This window comes from Sorex fumeus, unplaced genomic scaffold (genome assembly GCF_029834395.1).
Source record: "Sorex fumeus unplaced genomic scaffold, SorFum_2.1 ptg000034l, whole genome shotgun sequence".
NCBI classification, from domain to species: Eukaryota; Metazoa; Chordata; class Mammalia; order Eulipotyphla; family Soricidae; genus Sorex; species Sorex fumeus.
Genome location: NW_026606091.1, coordinates 9,316,854 through 9,335,666, shown reverse-complemented (window position 1 = coordinate 9,335,666; position 18,813 = coordinate 9,316,854). Strand labels below are relative to the sequence as shown.

At 40.7% G+C, this 18,813-nt stretch overlaps 1 protein-coding gene across 1 annotated transcript in view; it reads right to left on the bottom strand.

The window, feature by feature from the left end:
• The window catches only part of DENND4C (DENN domain containing 4C), a 107,614-nt gene that overhangs the window by 47,913 nt on the left and 40,888 nt on the right, over positions 1–18,813 (bottom strand). The window contains exons 6-11 of the mRNA XM_056117098.1: positions 16,841–17,079; positions 14,583–14,649; positions 12,665–12,723; positions 11,917–12,061; positions 5,349–5,524; positions 709–809 (exon numbers count right to left, since the gene is read on the bottom strand). Of these exons, the coding sequence (XP_055973073.1) occupies positions 709–809; positions 5,349–5,524; positions 11,917–12,061; positions 12,665–12,723; positions 14,583–14,649; positions 16,841–17,079 (787 nt within the window). The remainder of the gene's footprint in view (positions 1–708; positions 810–5,348; positions 5,525–11,916; positions 12,062–12,664; positions 12,724–14,582; positions 14,650–16,840; positions 17,080–18,813) is intronic.

The following is an 18,813-nucleotide window of genomic DNA, read 5'->3' as shown; positions in this document are numbered from 1 at the left end:
TCATGAACCTCAAAAATTAATTACTATCAGATTTTTGTTATATGAGACTCCTTATTACGCAGAACAAGGTGATTTTTCTTGGGAAAGGGAGATAACTAAAAATGGTAGAAGACAACCTGGCATTTGTGAGACCAGGGAATCAATCCCCAGACTATCTCACTCTTAAAAGAAAATAAATATAAATGAACCAGACTTGGGGAGATACCTCTCAACACTAGCTGGATACGGAACTGGTGGCCCGCAGGCACCAGCAGGCGCCAGCACAAAACCTTCAGGCCTGCACTATCAATAGCACTTGCTAGACCAAGTTCTACTGGAAGGAGCCCCCACCCATTTCCCTGCCAAGTACCCCCAAGGAGAGGTCCCTATCATTGAAAAAAATCAAGAATTTTCTCATATACACCTTTCCGTTAAAAATAATTCTTGGTCAGCTGGAGAAATTTTTGTGCCTTACCCTTGGGTAGGGCACTTGTCTTGCACACAGCAGACTCAATCTCCACCTCTCCATTGGTTCCCTGACCCCTACCAGGAATGTTCCTGAGCCCAGACTCAGGAGTAGAATGTGAGCACACTGGGTGTGCTGCTCACCCCCAACCAAAAAAATCCAAGACAAAACAAAAAATCCTTTGCCAGGATATAGGATATAGCTCAGCAGTCAAGCGCATGCTTCACATGTGTGAGATTCTGGACACCTGTCCTCATAATTACCTGTAGACAGCTGGGGATACAATTTCTTCAAGGTGCTGAGTAGATTTTTACATGGCTTTTTGGGAAGTTGTTTCCAGTTCATACTCTTCTTTTCATCTGATCTATTAAATAAATGTATAATGATATGTATTATGTTTTTACGAGTTACAATGAATACAAAAATAGGAAATAGTTAGATTCTCTTCTAATGTCAATCAACCTCAAATGTTGTTATCTCACCATAACCTTCAATATGGACTTTCAATGTAGGTGTTCCAAATATAATAGTGAAGGCTTGCTTCAAAAGCTACATTTCAGAATAAGTATCAAACCAAATGGACTTCATGCTTTAAACTACCTATTGGAAGGCTTCTGAGACTTTGCGTTCCAAAATAAAGGGGATTAGAGTAGAAATAAGAATTTGGGTTGAAGAAAAAAGCTCAGAGTTAGAGCTGATGTGGCTCCATATGGTCCCTTTAGCATCATGCGATTGACCCTGAGCACTGTGCCAGGAAGAGCCCAATAAGGACAGGGGAAGGATATTTTGTTAACTCAGTTCTAAAACTGATCTAAACAAAAAATCCTATGAGAAAGAAAAGATGGTTCCCAAAATACAAAGACAGTCTACAGAATGGGAAAGGATATTCGCCGAATACACATCTGACAAGGGGTTGATATCCAGGATATACAAAATACTGGTTGAACTCCACAAGAAGAAAACATCCAACCCCATCAAAAAATGGGGCAATGAAATGAACAGAAACTTTCTCAAAGAAGAAATCTCAAAAAAGCACATGAGAAAATGCTCTACATCATTAATCATCAGGGAGATGCAGATCAAAACCACAATGAGATACCATCTCACACCTCAGAGACTGGCCCACATTCAAAAGAACAAAAGCAACCGATGCTGGCGTGGATGTGGCGAGAAAGGGACACTCCTTCACTGTTGGTGGGAATGCCGACTGGTTCAGCCCTTTTGGAAAACAGTATGGACGTTTCTCAAAAAATTAGAAATTGAGCTCCCATTTGACCCAGCAATACCACTCCTGGGAATATATCCCAGAGTGGCAAAAAAGTATAGTCGAAGTGACATCTGCAATTGTTTGTTCATTGCAGCACTCTTTACAATAGCCAGAAACTGGAAGAAACCTGAGTGCCCAAGAACAGATGACTGGTTAAAGAAACTTTGGTACATCTACACAATGGAGTACTATGTAGCTCTTAGAAAAGATGAAGTCATGAAATTTACATACAAGTGGTACAATATGGAAAGTATCATGCTAAGCGAAATGAGTCAGAAAGAGAGGGATAGACATAGAAAGATTGCATTCATCTGGGGGATATAAAGCAACAAAATTAATACCCAAGAATAGCTGAGATCAACACCAGGAGGATTACTCCATAGCTTAGAGGCCAGCCGGGTATTCTAGGGGAAAGGGCAGTTCAGATAGAGAAAGGAGCACCAAATGAGGGGTGTTTGGAGGATCCTCCCAGGAGGGGAAATGCATGTTGAAAGTAGACTATGTACTGAACATGTTTGCCACTCAATGCCTCTTTTGCAGACCACAACACCCAAAAGGAGAGAGAGAACAAAAGGGAATGCCCTGCCACAGAGGCAAAGTGGGATGGGGGGGATGGGGGTGGGAGGGATATTATCCATGGTGGTGGAAAATGGGCACTGGTGGAGGGATGGGTACTTGATCATTGTATAATTGAAACCCAAGCACAAAAATTTGTAAATCTACAACTGTACCTCATGGTGTTTCACTAATAAAAATGAAAGAAAGAAAGAAAGAAAGAAAGAAAGAAAGAAAGAAAGAAAGAAAGAAAAGATGGTTCCAAGGTCTGGAGCCCAATGTAGCAGCCACAAGTTCAGTCCCCAGCAACACGTAAGATCCTGGGTGTCTCCTCAACCTCCAATAACAGAAACAAAATCATACACCCCATGTGTAAACCTACCATCCAATTATGAAGCTCTAAAGTCAATTAGATCCTCATTTACAAAAATCATCAGAAAGGAAAAAAAACACATATTTCCCTATAAAATCAGCTAGTTCTACTCTGAGGCTATATGCAAGATTACAGAATTGGGATAAATAAAAAATTGTACCTCTAAGAACATCCATATGGGGAAATTTAGACAATGGTACCAAACAATGATCAAACAACTGAATTTTTGTTACCCTTTATCAGATTAAAATATGGTAAAATGGACCTCAGATATAGTATAGGGTTTCGGGCACACATGTGCCCAAACCCAGTTGGATCAGCAGCAGCAAACTGAACCCTTGCCTTTCACTCCATTCCCTGCCTAGCCAGGTACAGCCATGCAGGTCTCAGAGTACCACTGGATAGAGATAGCGTTGCTGGCCCCCAAACACTACCAGGGTAACTCCGGTAATACCAAACACAGCAGGGTTCTAACACCACCACATCCTCAGCCCCAGTATTAAATTTCCAGCCCTGATGATCAAAAATTGCCAGGAACAGCTCCCAGAACACCATTTGGGAGCCCCCCCCATCCTATTTCTCAAAAAATGTAGCATCTGGAAATAAGTGCTGAATCATCTTGGATTCTTAATTTAAAAATCCTTAAAGATGCACTAGAGAGAGTACAGGATATTTGTCTTTGTTTGCTGTCAATCCAGGTTGGATCCCCAGCACCACAGAAAGTCCTGCAAGCTCTGCCAGGAGTGATCCCTGAGCACAGAGCTAGGAGTAAGCAATACTGGGTGTGCTCCCCCCAATCCGTGTCCCCCCCTCACAAAGTCCTATAAACAGCTTTTATCTTTAAGAAGCAGAATCACTGAATCAGAGTTATATACATTTGAAATGCTGACATTCATTATTAATTATCCTCTAAAGAGGCTGCGTTCAAGTCACTGTCACTGTCCTCCCATTGTTCATCAATTTGCTCTGGCGGGCCCAGTAACGTCTCCATTGTGACAATTGTTACTGTGTCTGGCATATCGAATACATCATGGGTAGCTGGCCAGGCTCTCCGAGAGGGGTGGAGGAATGAACTCGGGTCGGCCGGCCGTGTCACCCGCAAGCAAGTCAAAAGCCCTAACTGCTGTGCTATTGTTCCAGCCCTTGAGTTCAAGTACATTCTTTTTTTTGTTGTTGTTTTGTGTTTTTGGGTCACACTTGGCAATGCTCAGGGGTTACTCCTGGCTTTGCACTCAGGAATTACTCCTGGCAGTGCTCAGGGGACCATATGGGAATGCTGGGAATCGAACCCGGTCGGCCACGTGCAAGGCAAACACCCTACCCGTTTTGCTATAGCTCCAGCTCCTCAAGTGCATTCTTAAAGACTGTTTCTTAAAAATAGCTGTATATTATTACAATGTTTTATTTCAGATTTTGTTGTCGTTGCTGTTGTTTTTGGGTTACACCTATCTGTGCTTAGTGCTTGCTTACTACTGGCTCTGCTCTCAAGGATCACTCCTGGCAGGGCTCAGGGATGCCAGGGATAGAACCTGGGTCACCTGTGTGCAAGGCAAACTCCTTGCCTGATGGAATATAGTTTTTTTCTGTTTTAGTATAGGTATCAGTCTATACTAAATTGTTACTAACTCAAACAGGTACATACATTTTTTAAAAGTTACATATGACTTTGGGCTGGAGCAATAGCACAGCGGGTATGGTGTTTGCCTTGCACACGGTCAGTCCCAGTTTGATTCCTTCGCCCCTCTCGGAGAGCCAGGCAAGCTACCGACAGTATCCTGCCTACACGGCAAAGCCTGGCAAACTACCCATGATGGATTCGATATGCCAAAAACAGTAACATGTCTCACAATGGAGACGTTACTGGTGCCCGCTTGAGCAAACTGATGAATAATGGGAGTGCTACAGTCAAACAACACAGCTTTACAGTGTTGGTAGGGATTTGATATAAAAGGAACCCTCAATTGGCTAGTTGGTAGAAATGCTGTCTTGTTTAGCATCTATAGAAAATATGAAGACATCTCAAGAAAGCAATAGAGTTTTCATTATGACTCAGCAATCCTACTTCTTGGCATCTAGCCCAAAGCACTCAAAAACTTAAAATGAAACATTCATATCTATGTTCATTGCTGTAGTAAGTTCAACTGCTAGGATATGGAAATAACTCAATGTCTAATGACAGATAAGTGGAGAGAGAATTTGTATTATATTGTGTGTGTATATGTACGTATGTGTGTGTGTGTGTGTGTGTGTATGTATACTACTACCACTCAACTACAAGCAAATATAAAATCTTGCAGTTTGCTGCAACTTGCATAGAACTGGCATATATAATTTTAAGTGAAATAAGTTGAGAGAAGAACAAGTTTTAGATGATCTCACTCATCTGTGGTTTACAGAGAAACCAAATAGAAATGACAAACCCTTGGCCCTGGATTACAAAAATGAGATTACCAAGGCGGAGGAGTGGGAGGGGGTAACCAAGCAGGCGGGAGGAGGGAAGAGGTGGACTAGAGTACCACAGACAGTGGTGGAGGATCTTGGGCGCCTGGTGATGGAGAATTACATGCAGTAGCTATATATATCAAAACCATAAACATCAACATTATTGTAACCATGTTATCTTAACTATAATTTTTTAAAAAATTAACACATTTCTAAATGCCTTCAATGAGCTATCACAGAAAAAAAAATTTTAAGAGTCAACTTACATATATAACATGTTTGTATCCAAGTCAATGCAAACAACATCTTGTGGTGGGTCATGAAGATCAAAATATCTTGAGTCAACTCCAACTATGAATGGTAAAGGTGCACTGAGCACTGCCGCCAGTGAAAGAGGACAAAGGGGAATATACGGGCATTGCCACTGAAACGGAAAGATCATCTGGGGAAAAAGTTTTTTAAAAATTAACCAAATTTTAAATTTGCAGCAAAGATTCTGTTATTAATAAATTACTTAAAAGTCTCATTTAAAAGCAATTAAACAATTTCTTTTATTTTAAATTTTGTTCTAAAAATTAAATGACGATAAGAAACCCTATAAAACTATAAAATCTTCGAGCATAAAGATTACCGAGCAATGTAAATGCTAATAGCTCTTAGTATGCTAATTCTTTTTTTAATGCCTATAGTAAATTCATAGTCCTATTATATGGAAAAAAATCAAAGATGAAAAGATGAGAGAAAAATCCCCCCAAATATAAAACAAGCTCATAAATTTTTATCTCTTGTGAGTTAGCCTTCAATTAATTCTCAAAATATCCATGACTAAAATCCAACTTTAAGAGCACCAATGATTTAAATTAAAAAAAAAAACAAAAAACAACTCCAGGGGCTGGAGCAATAGCACAGCGGGTAGGGCGTTTGCCTTGCACGCAGCCAACATGGCCGACACAGGTTCAATTCCCAGCATCTCATATGGTCCCCCGAGCACTGCCAGGAGTGATTCCTGAGTGCATGAGCCAGGAGTAACCCCTGAGCATTGCCGGGGGTGACCCCCCCAAAAAAACAAAAAAACAAACAACAACTCTGAATTAATGACCCTCTTGGTAATAAAACACTAGTCAACAAAAAATTTTCAATAAGAATGTTCTCACTACCTAAACATAAGATGATCTAACTTCAATAAATCCTGGCTTCTTAAAATACTAATCAGGAACATAGCTCAAGAATCTTTCACCAGCATTTTTCTCTAACATAAATGTATATGTAGTTTAAAAAGACAAATTTTAACAAAAAAAGGCAATTATAAAATTATATTAACATTTTATTCATTTGATAAATTTTTACTGATCTATGAAAATTCTCCCATCTTTTTTAAAGCCTTTATCAATTCTTTTTTTTTTCTTTTTTTTTCCCTTTATTTTATTTTATTTTTTTTAAAGTTGTAGATTTACAATTTTTTGTGCTTTGGTTTCAATTATACAATGATCAGATACCCATCCCTCCACCAGTGCCCATTTTCCATCACCATGAGCCTTGTGGACAGCAGGTATGAGCCGGGGGTGTGGGGGCGACTAAAACCTCATGGGAAGAGGGGCGTTCTGGTCCGTCCTTCACGCCCTACCGAGGTCACCAGTTGCCCCCCACGAGCGGCTCCCCAGCACGGCCACAGTCCCAGAAGCACAAGGACTTAATGCAGAACCCGGCAGCTTGGAGCAGAAAAGTGAAAGGACTATGCGTTAATCCAGGCCATCAAGTCTGCCGGAGGGGAAAGGGTGTTGCCCCATTCGCCCTCTCTTCTCTGGAAAGAAGGATGGCGGCCGCATGGGAGCCTTGTGGACAGCAGGTATGAGCTGGGGGTATGGGGGCGACTAAAACCTCATGGGAAGGGGGGCGTTCCAGTCCGTCCTTCACGCCCTACTGAGGTCACCAGTCACCCCTCACGAGCGGCTCTCCAGCACGGCCACGGCCCCAGAAGCACAAGGACTTAATGCAGAACCCAGCAGCTTGGAGCAGAAAAGTGAACGGACTATGCGTTGATCCAGCCCATCAAGTCTGCCGGAGGGGAAAGGGTGTTGCCCCATTCGCCCTCTCCTCTCTGGAAAGAAAGATGGCGGCCACATGGGAGCCTTGTGGACAGCAGGTATGAGCCGGGAGTGTGGGGGCGACTGAAACCTCATGGGAAGGGGGGCGTTCCGGTCCGTCCTTCACGCCCTTCCGAGGTCACCAGTTGCCCCCCACGAGCGGCTCTCCAGCATGGCCACAGCCCCAGAAGCACAAGGGCTTAATGCAGAACCCAGCAGCTTGGAGCAGAAAAGTGAACGGACTATGCATTGATCCAGGCCATCAAGTCTGCCGGAGGGGAAAGGGTGTTGCCCCATTCGCCCTCTCCTCTCTGGAAAGAAAGATGGCGGCCACATGGGAGCCTTGTGGACAGCAGGTATGAGCCAGGAGTGTGGGGGCGACTAAAACCTCATGGGAAGGGGGGCGTTCTGGTCCGTCCTTCACGCCCTACCGAGGTCACCAGTTGCCCCCCACGAGCGGCTCTCCAGCACAGCCACGGCCCCAGAAGCACAAGGACTTAATGCAGAACCCAGCAGCTTGGAGCAGAAAAGTGAACGGACTATGCATTGATCCAGGCCATCAAGTCTGCCGGAGGGGAAAGGGTGTTGCCCCATTCGCCCTCTCCTCTCTGGAAAGAAAGATGGCGGCCACATGGGAGCCTTGTGGACAGCAGGTATGAGCCACGAGTGTGGGGGCGACTAAAACCTCATGGGAAGGGGGGCATTTCCGTCTGCCCTTCACGCCCTACCGAGGCCACCAGTTGCCCCCACGAGCGGCTCTCCAGCACGGCCACAGCCCCAGAAGCACAATGACCTAATGCAGAACCCAGCAGCTTGGAGCAGAAAAGTGAAAGGACTATGCGTTAATCCAGGCAATCATTTCTGCCCAGAGGGGAAAGGGTGTTGCTCCCTTCCGCCCTCCTCCCTCTGGAAAGAAAGATGGCGGCCACATGGGAGCCTTGTGGACAGCAGGTATGAGCCGGGGGTGTGGGGGCGACTAAAACCTCATGGGAAGGGGGGCATTCTGGTCCGTCCTTCACGCCCTACCGAGGTCACCAGTTGCCCCCCGCGAGCGGCTCTCCAGCACGGCCACGGCCCCGGCCCCAGAAGCACAAGGACTTAATGCAGAACCCAGCAGCTTGGAGCAGAAAAGTGAACGGACTATGCATTGATCCAGGCCATCAAGTCTGCCGGAGGGGAAAGGGTGTTGCCCCATTCGCCCTCTCCTCTCTGGAAAGAAAGATGGCGGCCACATGGGAGCCTTGTGGACAGCAGGTATGAGCCGCAAGTGTGGGGGCGACTAGAACCTCATGGGAAGGGGGGCGTTTCGCTCCGCCCTTCACGCCCTACCGAGGCCACCGGTTGCCCCCCGCGAGCGGCTCTCCAGCACGGCCACGACTCCAGAACACAGAAACCAATTTCTTAACTATCTGACTTTCAGTAGAAATACTTCCAGGGTCAATAGGTAAAAGAGCAGAAACTCAAAACCAACATTTAATTCTTGAACCCAGCCGTAGAAAGCAAATCACTTCACAATGCTTTTTCAGCATGTCTGATTTGGGGGGGGGGGGGGTAAACTCTAAATAATAGTGGTGAATCTTTTATTGAAACAATGAATCTAATCAAAGCAGATAGAGTGTTAACTAGAATTCATCTGCCTCACAGGGATGGGGAGGGGTGGGGGGTGGGGTTTTATTGGGGTTCTTCATGGTAAAAAATAAGTATTGGTAAAGGGAAATGTGTTTGATATTTGCATGACTGAGACATAAACCTGAAAGCTTTGTAACCTTTCCCACAGTGATTCAATAAATAAAAAAAAATTAAAAAAAAATAAATAAATAAAGTTGTAGATTTACAATTTTTTGTGCTTTGGTTTCAATTATACAATGATCAGATACCCATCCCTCCACCAGTGCCCATTTTCCACCACCATGGATAATATCCCTCCCACCCCCATCCCCCCATCCCTCCTGTCTCTGTGGCAGGGCAATCCCCTGTGTTCTCTCTCTCCTTTTGGGTGTTGTGGTCTGCAAAAGAGGCATTGAGTGGCAAACATGTTCAGTCCATAGTCTACTTTCTACATGCATCTCCCCTCCTGGGAGGATCCTCCAAACATCCTTTATTTGGTAAGCCTTTATCAATTCTTAAGTTATTCTTCATTACTCACACCCCAAAGAAACACTTAGAGCACTTAGCAACTCTGACAGTTATGCACAGCGGGTGGGGCATTTGCCTTCCATTTGGCCTATCCGGATGATCCAGGTTCGATTCCTCCACCCCTCTCGGAGAGCCTGCCAAGCTACCGAGAGTATCTCGCCTGCATGGCAAAGCCTGGCAAGCTACCCATGACGTATTCAATATGCCAAACACAGTAACAAGTCTCACAATGAAGACGTTACTGGGCCACTCGAGCAAAACAATGAACAATGGAAGGACAGACAGAGCAGACAGACAGTGCTATTAGAACAACTTATTTTTCATCATTCATATATCAAGTAATTAAAAATATGTGCTGAGCACTGCTCTTGATGATAGTTATAAGAGTAAATAAGATCCCTGCAACACATAACATTTGTAATCCAGAATAAGAACAAAGTTTTCTGGTTTAAGAGTCATATATCTTGGTCATAATGTTTGTTTTGGGGTCACATCTGGCAGTTTGAGAGCTACTCCTAATTTGGTGCTCAGGGGGTCATGATGTAGTGGTGGGGCGGAACTAAGAGCTCCCACATGTAAAGCATGTACACTAACCTTTGAGCTATCATCATGGATTAAAATGATCATAGGAGGGACCGGGAATGACAGTATAGTGGGTAGGGAATTTGCCTTGCATGCGGCTGATCTGGGTTCAATCACCGGCATCCCATATGATCCCCAAGCACCGCTAGGAGTAATTCCTGAGTGCAGAGCCAGGAGTAACCCCTGAGCATTGGCTGGGTTTGATAATCATTATTCCAAATATGACAGCCTTGTTTTTGTGCAATTAGAGCCACTTTCTTAAAATACTTGTTTTATCCATTTTTGCTTTTGGGTCTTTGATAATTTTTGATAAGAAAATCATTCTTTTTGAAAGAACAAAACTATATATAATATACAAATATTCTTAATTCATTCTTTTGGATTGGGGCCACACCTAGCAGTCCTCAGGACTTACTCCTGGCTCTGTGTTCAGGAAATATTCTTAGCAGTGCTTGAGGGACCAAGAGTGGCGCTATGAATTTAATCCGGGTTGTCCACATCACTAAGTCAATTCACTAAGTCCCTGGCCCCATTCACCATTCTTTTTAATGTTCTCTTTAAACACCATATTAACAAACACCAAATCCTCCTTTATTAGTTATTTTGCATGCTATTCAGACAGTTCTCTACCATTGGGTATATATAGTTTATGCAATGTTGTATTTCATGAGATGTGATGTTTCTGTTCTTGATTGTGTCGCTAAAATCAAGAAGCCTCAAAGCCTCAAAAGGACAGAATTAAACATCAACATTTTAGAGGAAAGAATATTCAAATGGGAACTTCCTAAAACTGCTAATTTAAATATTTTCATATTACTTTTAATTTTACATGGAATAAAACATAGAAAATTGATATATAATGAAGACAGCTATCCCTATAAGCCATCATAAGTTTTTTGTTCTAGCAATATTTCCTTCACCAGATATTAAGATCATTAAGACATATTCTTTTGTTGGTTTAACTATTTATTAAGTGCTTACTTTGTGTTATTATACTGTTATATGCTGAGAAGAGCAGTTTTTTTTTTTAAACTTTTTGGGTTACACCCAGTGATGCTCAGAGGTTATTCCTGGCTCTGTACTCAGGAATTGCTCCTGGCAGTGCCCGGGGGACCACATGGGATGCCAGGGATCGAACCCAGGTTGGCCTCATGCAAGGCAAACGCCCTACCCACTGCGCTATTGCTCTGGCCCATAATAGAGTTTTAAAAAATTTAAAAGACAATGTTCTTACCTCCATTAGTTATATTCTTAAATGCAAGAGGGAAGAGAGGAAAGTCAACTATTCAAAATTAAACAAAGTGTATAGGGAACATCATGGAATAATAGAAAAGTGGAACTTTTATACCAGGACCAATCAAGCCCTCTAAATTTAGATCTCAAATTTCAATGAGAATCAAAAGTATTTAAATATTGTGGAAAATGAATTTACTTCGTATTTTGGAGGGTGGGAGGTGAAGGCCACATCTGCAATGGTCAGAGATTACTCCTGGCTCTGTGTTCAGATCGTTCCTGGCAATGCTCAGGGTACCATTTGCGGTGCGGGGGACGGAACCTAAGCTGGCCATTTGAGATAGGTGTCTTAGCCCCTGTACTATCTTTCTGGGATCTGATTTAATTTTTATGGATATTTTACCAAACGCTGAGTCTCTATAAATTATCCAATTTTATCATGACTTAGAATTGACTATGCCACTGGCTCACAATCATTGAAGGTTAAAACTGAGGAAGTTAATTTTAAAATTCATTTGTATGACTTTAGGACAATTGAAGCTGGCCAGAACTTCTCATAGAATAAGTGTCAATCAGAATTTTTACTATTATGCAGTCATGTAGATTCTGATAAATTATAAAAAATTGAAACTTTTAAATTTCACCATTTTTTCTTTATAAGTACTATTTCTTTTTGCCACACAATTATATTGATGTTCAACTTTTACTGGCAATTTCCAAGCTGCTTCCATTAAAAGATACTTCCCTTTAGAGTAAAAAATTCTCAACAGTCCATACTAAAGAAAAATTCTATACTTACAGCTACAACAGCTTCAGCAACTCCAGTCAACACAGCTGGCCTAAGAGAATGCAACAGAATCTTACTCTCAAGTAAAACAAAGAGCAGCAGTGTTGCACAATTCTCAGGACCCAAATTCATTAACAAGGTGCTAAAGTTGGCTCCACTAGAAAAAGAAAGAAAAGAGATGATAAGGAACCATTCCATGAAAATAGTGAAAATATTAAGATTTTATTTTTCTTGTCAAATTATTCCCTACATATTAATACACTGAGACTCTAATGTCTATTTTAAGCCTTTAGTTATTAGTGAAAAGTAGCTACTCAAATAAAATAAGAGATTCAAACTATTCTTCAGTAAAAAAGAGTATTTTGTTCTTAAGGTATTTCCCTTTTTTGCTTTGTGCTGGGCGATACCCAGTGGTGTTTGGGTAGCAGAACAAAGGCAGCAGAACTAAGGTACCATGTGGTACTGGGTATCAAATCCAGGATGCACTCCAGGGTATCAAATCCAAACCATACACTCCAGTTATCTGATCCAACTCCCAGCCCCAAGGTTTTTTTAAAATTTTTAAAATTTTAAATTTTTAAAATTTAAATTTTTAAAATTAATTCCACTATCTTTCCAGCTATCAAAGTTAGAAACAGTATGGCTATCCTTTATATAGTTTGTGAAATTAACACATAGCTTCTTAATCCAAATCCTTAAAATGTTTTTAAGTATCTGTTCCAAGTGAATAAATACATCATTTTAGATTACAGTTAGTTACCTTAGTGGCAAAGGTGTAGAAACTGGCTGCGATAATATTAAGGCATCATGGACTGACAGCTTAAAAAAAAAAAAATCCAGTCAATTTTAAAACCTAAATATACAGAACTGAAGTATCAAAAATGCAAAATAGCTTAAGACGCAGACTGATAATATTTTGGAAAGACAAAGATATAATAAATAGCTATATTTGTTCAGAGTTACTCTACCACTCTTTTTTTTTTCCTTTTGCAGTAACGGGGACTAGAGATAGGGCTCATACATGTGTCTTAAGAGTCATATGCTCAGTTCCCAGTATGGAAGAAAATCATGAAGGACTCCCAAGTGCTATTCACAAGACCTGGGGGTGCTTAAGGGCTATTCCTGGGGTTACACAGAGGACCAAGTGGTGTCAGGGATCCAACCCAAGACTCCTACACAAAAACCAGTTTTATCTCTCCAGTCCCGAATGTATTGTTCCCGTTTCAAGGAAATAAATAATCCAACTGAATTATGATTCAGGTAACTTTTTTTTTTGCGTTTTGGGTCACACCCAGCGATGCTCAGGGGTTACTCCTAGCTCTGCACTAGGAATTACTCCTGGCAGTGCTTGGGGGACCATACGGGATGCCGGGGATCGAACCCGGGTCGGCCACACGCAAGGCACGTGTCCTACCCGCTGTACTATCGCTCTGGCCCAGATTCAGGTAACTCTTTATAATTGCTGTTTAAATATAATAAAATCACTTTATAAAAGCATCAAGTTTCCACACCAGTAAGTACCTGGCAGTTACTTAATATATAACAATTGTACTGACGTACATTCAATATTAACATTTGATATAATGCCGCAATATCATATACAATGTTGGTAGCATCTTTAAAAAAAAATTTAACGGGAGCTGGAGAGATAGTACAGTGGGTAGGGCATTTGCCTTGCATGCGGCCGACCCGGGTTCGATTCCCAGCATCCCATATGGTCCCCTGAGCACAGCCAGGAGTGATTTCTGAGTGCAGAGCCAGGAGTAACCCCTGTGCATTGCCGGGTGTGACCCAAAAAGAAAAAAAAAATTAAGCTGCTTGCTCCTACGGATCTGAGTTCTAATACTATTAATGGTTCAGGATGAGAGTATATAAATGGAAAGCAAAGCATTTAGTAACATATCTGATACTATTCCCACACAATCAATGAATTCATGTCTTGAACAAGCTATTTCTCTGTTGTGTCTATTGATCCTACATGGTAATTTGAGCATGTTAGAATGTATAAAGGCATATAGGTCTGCCGCTAAACTCAAAAAAAAGAAACTGGTCCTTTTGCACAGATTGTTTGAAGAACCCTAGGTAAGATGACTTACCCTTCCAATTACAGCTCATTCCCTACTTAATATTTGTTACTTACTTTGATGTTAAGAATGTACCAATAATTTAATTCTGGTCTTTATTAAAATTAGGTAAATTCTATATATGGTCTAATTATAATAAAGCATGAATCCAAGGATTATAATTATCCAATTATAAGCAACCAAAATTTAAAAAGTAGGGCTGGAGCGATAGCACAGCGGGTAGGGCATTCGCCTTACACACGGCCAACATGGCCGACCCAAGTTCGATTCCTCCGCCCCTCTCGGAGAGCCCGGCAAGCTACCGAGAGTATTCGATATGCCAGACACAGTAACAACAAAGTCTCCAATGGAGACGTTACTGGGCCCGCTCGAGCAAATCGATGATCAACGGGAGGGCCTTTACCTTTACCTTTTAAATAAATCCAACCAAACAGCATAAAGGTGCTCATACTTAAGATATAAAATACAGGAAACTCAAGAGCCTGCTGAATGCATACTGCTCCACCTAAAACCCAGAGGCCCATAGGATCTACTCTTTAATGACTTGAATGAACATATGCAGAGATCCCCTCAAATATACTCTTTTTTGCTTACCTGTACAAGGATTCTTGGTCTTTGTGGTGAAGGAAAAGGGATGTTTTGCATAAAATGTGAAATGTGCCTAGAAAAAAATTTGAAATAAAGATTACAACTGCTTTTCTAAAATGTTTCACAGATTTTATCGAATCTTAAAAAAACCTAAAAAAAATCTTAAAAATATATAAAATCTTTAATATATCCCATTGTCATTAAGTGGTATATAAATAAAAGGTTTTCATAAAGAACGCCAATTTTTATTGAACCAGTTACCATTGCCAGAAGGGAACAAATGTGATATATGAATAATGTAGAATTTAATCCTAATTATGAACTTGATATTAAATATTAATATGGTTCTCTTTTTATAATCTTGGGCAAACCACTAACCCTACTTTTCTACCTGTAAATAATATTCCCTAAAGTTTTGAGTTCTTAGGAGTCACTAAAATACAAATTATTACCTTACATAAAAAAACATCACATAACAAACCTTAATTTTTTGAAAGGTCACTAGTTAATTATGAACATTAAATTTCACTTCAAAGAAAGTTAATCTGCAGTTGAAAGTTAAAATTAGAACATGAAGCGTTAGATAAGCATTCTAGGTACAAAAAATCCAGTCAGGGTTATTTCTCTATCAAATAGCAGTGCTTATGCAGACATTCATCTATTCTTTTTATTTTGTGGGGACAGGGGAGTATTGGAGATTAAGCATAAATATTCTTCACGGTCATGGTCCTCCCGTTGTTCGTCGATTTGTTCAAGCGGGCCCAGTAACGTCTACATCATGAGACTTGTTGTTACTGTGTTTGGCATATTGAATACGTCACGGGGAGCTTGCCAGGCTTTGCCGTGCAGGTGAGATACTCTCGGTAGCTTGCCAGGCTCTCTGAGAGGGGCGGAGGAATATTCTTGTTAAGCATAAATATTCTGTCACTGAACTAGTCCCGTTAGTCCTCAGAGTACTGCTTTTTGTTGGAGGGAGAGGAGGGGTGCTGGGGATTAAACTTGGAGCCTCATACAGGCAAGGAAAATGTTCTACGCTGAGCCATATTCCTACAATAGTACTACTTTGGAAAGCTGATATTTAAACAGCATTATTTTAATACTAACAGATAATTACTCCATCTTATCCACTAAAGTAGTATGTTTCACTGATATTATTTCTGCTATCAAATTTTTGAAATTAAAAAAAATCTGTTTATATATTCTATAATACCTTTTCACAAAGCTCTTGACAGCTCTTGGTTAGTAAAATAAAATAAAGGCCCTCCCGTTGATCATCGATTTGCTCGAGCGGGCCCAGTAACATCTCCATTGGAGACTTTGTTGTTACTGTGTCTGGCATATCGAATACGTCACGGGTAGCTTGCCAGGCTCTGCCGTGCGGGCGAGATACTCTTGGTTAGTAAGAACCAAAAATATTTCTAATAAAAAAAATTTAAAACCATAATAGGTCAGAAAGATGAGTTTTGTTTTAAAAAAAAAGGGTAACTTCATATACATTTCTCTTGATTTCCGTGGCGATAGGAACTACAAATCAAAAAGGGAAACAAGTAGAATTCTGTCAATACTTAAATCAAAACTTCACTTTTAACATTAATTAACTCTATACCTTGATTTAAGTAAGTCCATAGTTAGAATATGAAAAAAACATTTGTATGGCTGGAATATGTATGTGTAATAACGCAATCTTTTCTCTAAGTTAATACAGAATGAACAGAAAAACACAAGTACAATATATGTGAGGAGTTCCTTCTGCTGAATTCTTAAAAAAAGTTTTTTTGGCTAACATTAATGCCACTCTATAATATAAAATTCACAATTATTCAAGTGAAGAAGGGAGCAAGGGAAATATAGGATTACTGTGACTCTTTTCCTTTCAACTGTATTGCTAAAAAGTTTGGATACGTGCTAAATAAAATCACAAGGCAAGGAACAAATACAAAATGATCTCTCTCTGTGTTGAGCTTAAAGATATACAGCAAGGATGCAACAAAGGGCCAAAGGCAATGCAACAGGAAAACTGATCCACACAACTGAGTTTATGGAAGAAAGAGCTGAAAGGGAGGGGCATTGGGGTACTTGCAGGAGGGAGGTGGGTACACTGGTGATGGGTGGGATACTGGAATCACGCATTAAAGAAACCATCATTAACAGTATTGGAAATCACAGAATCTTGGCTAACTTTTCAAAAAGCTGGGATACACAATGAAATGAACATATTATACCCCATTTTCCCATCAGACAGCTTTCTAAATCATTATACATACTTTTCAATAGGAAGAGGATGTGGTCCAGACACAGAAAGTTTGTAGATAAACATGAGAAACTTTCTAAAAGCTTCAAAAAAAGGCCAGTGTGAGAGTAAACAAATGCATTTGTTTGAATTGATAGATTTGGAGACTACTTTTCTCTCCACAGGTGTCAAAAGGCCCAGCTGCATAAGCTGTTTCTCTGTTAGAAGTTCCCGAGAGTAGGGTTCATAAAACTGGATGGCAGCTCCATATACCTACATAATAAAAATATTTTGTTAGAAAATTGCATTAAATTTTTAAATTTTTGTTAATTTATTAAAATTTTATTAATTTTTTTTTTTTTTTTGCTTTTTAGGTTATACCTGGCGATGCACAGGGGTTGCTCCTGGCTCTGCACTCAGGAGTTACTCCTGGCAATGTTCAGGGGACCATATGGGATGCTGGGAATCAAACCTGGGTTGGCTGTGTGCAAGGTCTACCCGCTGTGCTATCGCTCCAGCCCCTAAATTTTATTAAATTATTCTTCTTTCCTTTTAGTCTACCAAGAAACATTTGCTCAGAGTTCATAGACAGCTAAGTGAAAGAATGGTAGAGCTGGCCACGGTAAACATTTGGGCAACTTCTCCAAAACTTAAAGTTATCTATTTAGGTAAAGGTAAAGGCCCTCCCGTTGTTCATCGATTTGCTTGAGCGGGCCCAGTAACGTCTCCATCATGAAACTTGTTGTTACTGTGTTTGGCATATCGAGTACATCATGGGGAGCTTGCCAGGCTCTGCTGTGAGGGCGAGATACTCTCGGTAGCTTGCCGGGCTCTCCGAGAGGGGCGGAGGAATCGAACTCGGGTTGGCCATGTTGGCTGCGTGCAAGACAAACGCCCTATTGCTGTGCTATCGCTCCAGCCCTAAAAGTTATCTATTTACAATTTATAAATTTTATTCCTAGATACATACCTCTCAACTTAGAACTCAAGATATTGCTAGATCAATATTCATAGTGGTGTTTTATTGATAATGCCCAGAAGGTGGAAACCCAAATGTCCATCAACATTTCCTATTCAGATAAATAGAAAAACAAAATGTCTGGGGCTGGCATGATAATACAGTGAGTAGGGTGCTTGTTTTGCATGTGGGCAACCTGGGTTTGATCCCCGGCAATCCATATGGTTCCCCAAGCCCACCAGGAGTAAGTATTGAATGCAGAGCCAGGAGAAATCTCGGAGCATCACCAGGTGTGACCCCATACTCTACCAAAAAAAAAAAACCCCAAAAAAACAAAAAGAAAAACAAAATGTGGCACACATGTAATACAAAATGTAAATTCATCCTTAGAAAGGAAGAAGATTCAGATAAATACTGAAACAGAACTAATGTTGAAAACATTGTGCTAAGTGAAATAAACAAGACACAAAAGGACAAATAAGTGATTCCACTTATGAAAATACAAGTATTTAGTAAATAAAATAGAGGTTATCAAGGATTATGGGTAGGTGCGGGGGAAGCTTCTTTTCAGAATATTGAGAAAGTTATGGATACGCATAGTGGGAACTTTTATAAATCTTGTAACTAGTCACCAAATAGAGATCCATCATAGTTACCCATTTATCAATATCAATATTAATCCTTATCTTCCCAGATCCAACAATCACAGATGCAATTATTTTTAAATTAACTCAAAAGATTTTAACAAGCAACAGGTAAAAACACTAATATGACTTTGGTGTTCTTTACACGTTAAAGTGAATTTAGTAACTATTATGTATTTAAAGATGTTAAATTCCCATTTATACTTAATGCTTTCAATACAGAAAACATAAATGATGATTACGTTAAAGCATTTAGGTGTGTGCTACTCAGTTATAATAAAGATCTTCTTCCAGTATATAACTATTTTCCTTGGAGGGCAATACCCAGTGGTGTTTAGAGACTCCAGGCACCAAACCTGGAGTCCTGAATACGTCCTGGCCTTTTAAGCAGAAACTGTTCTCTCT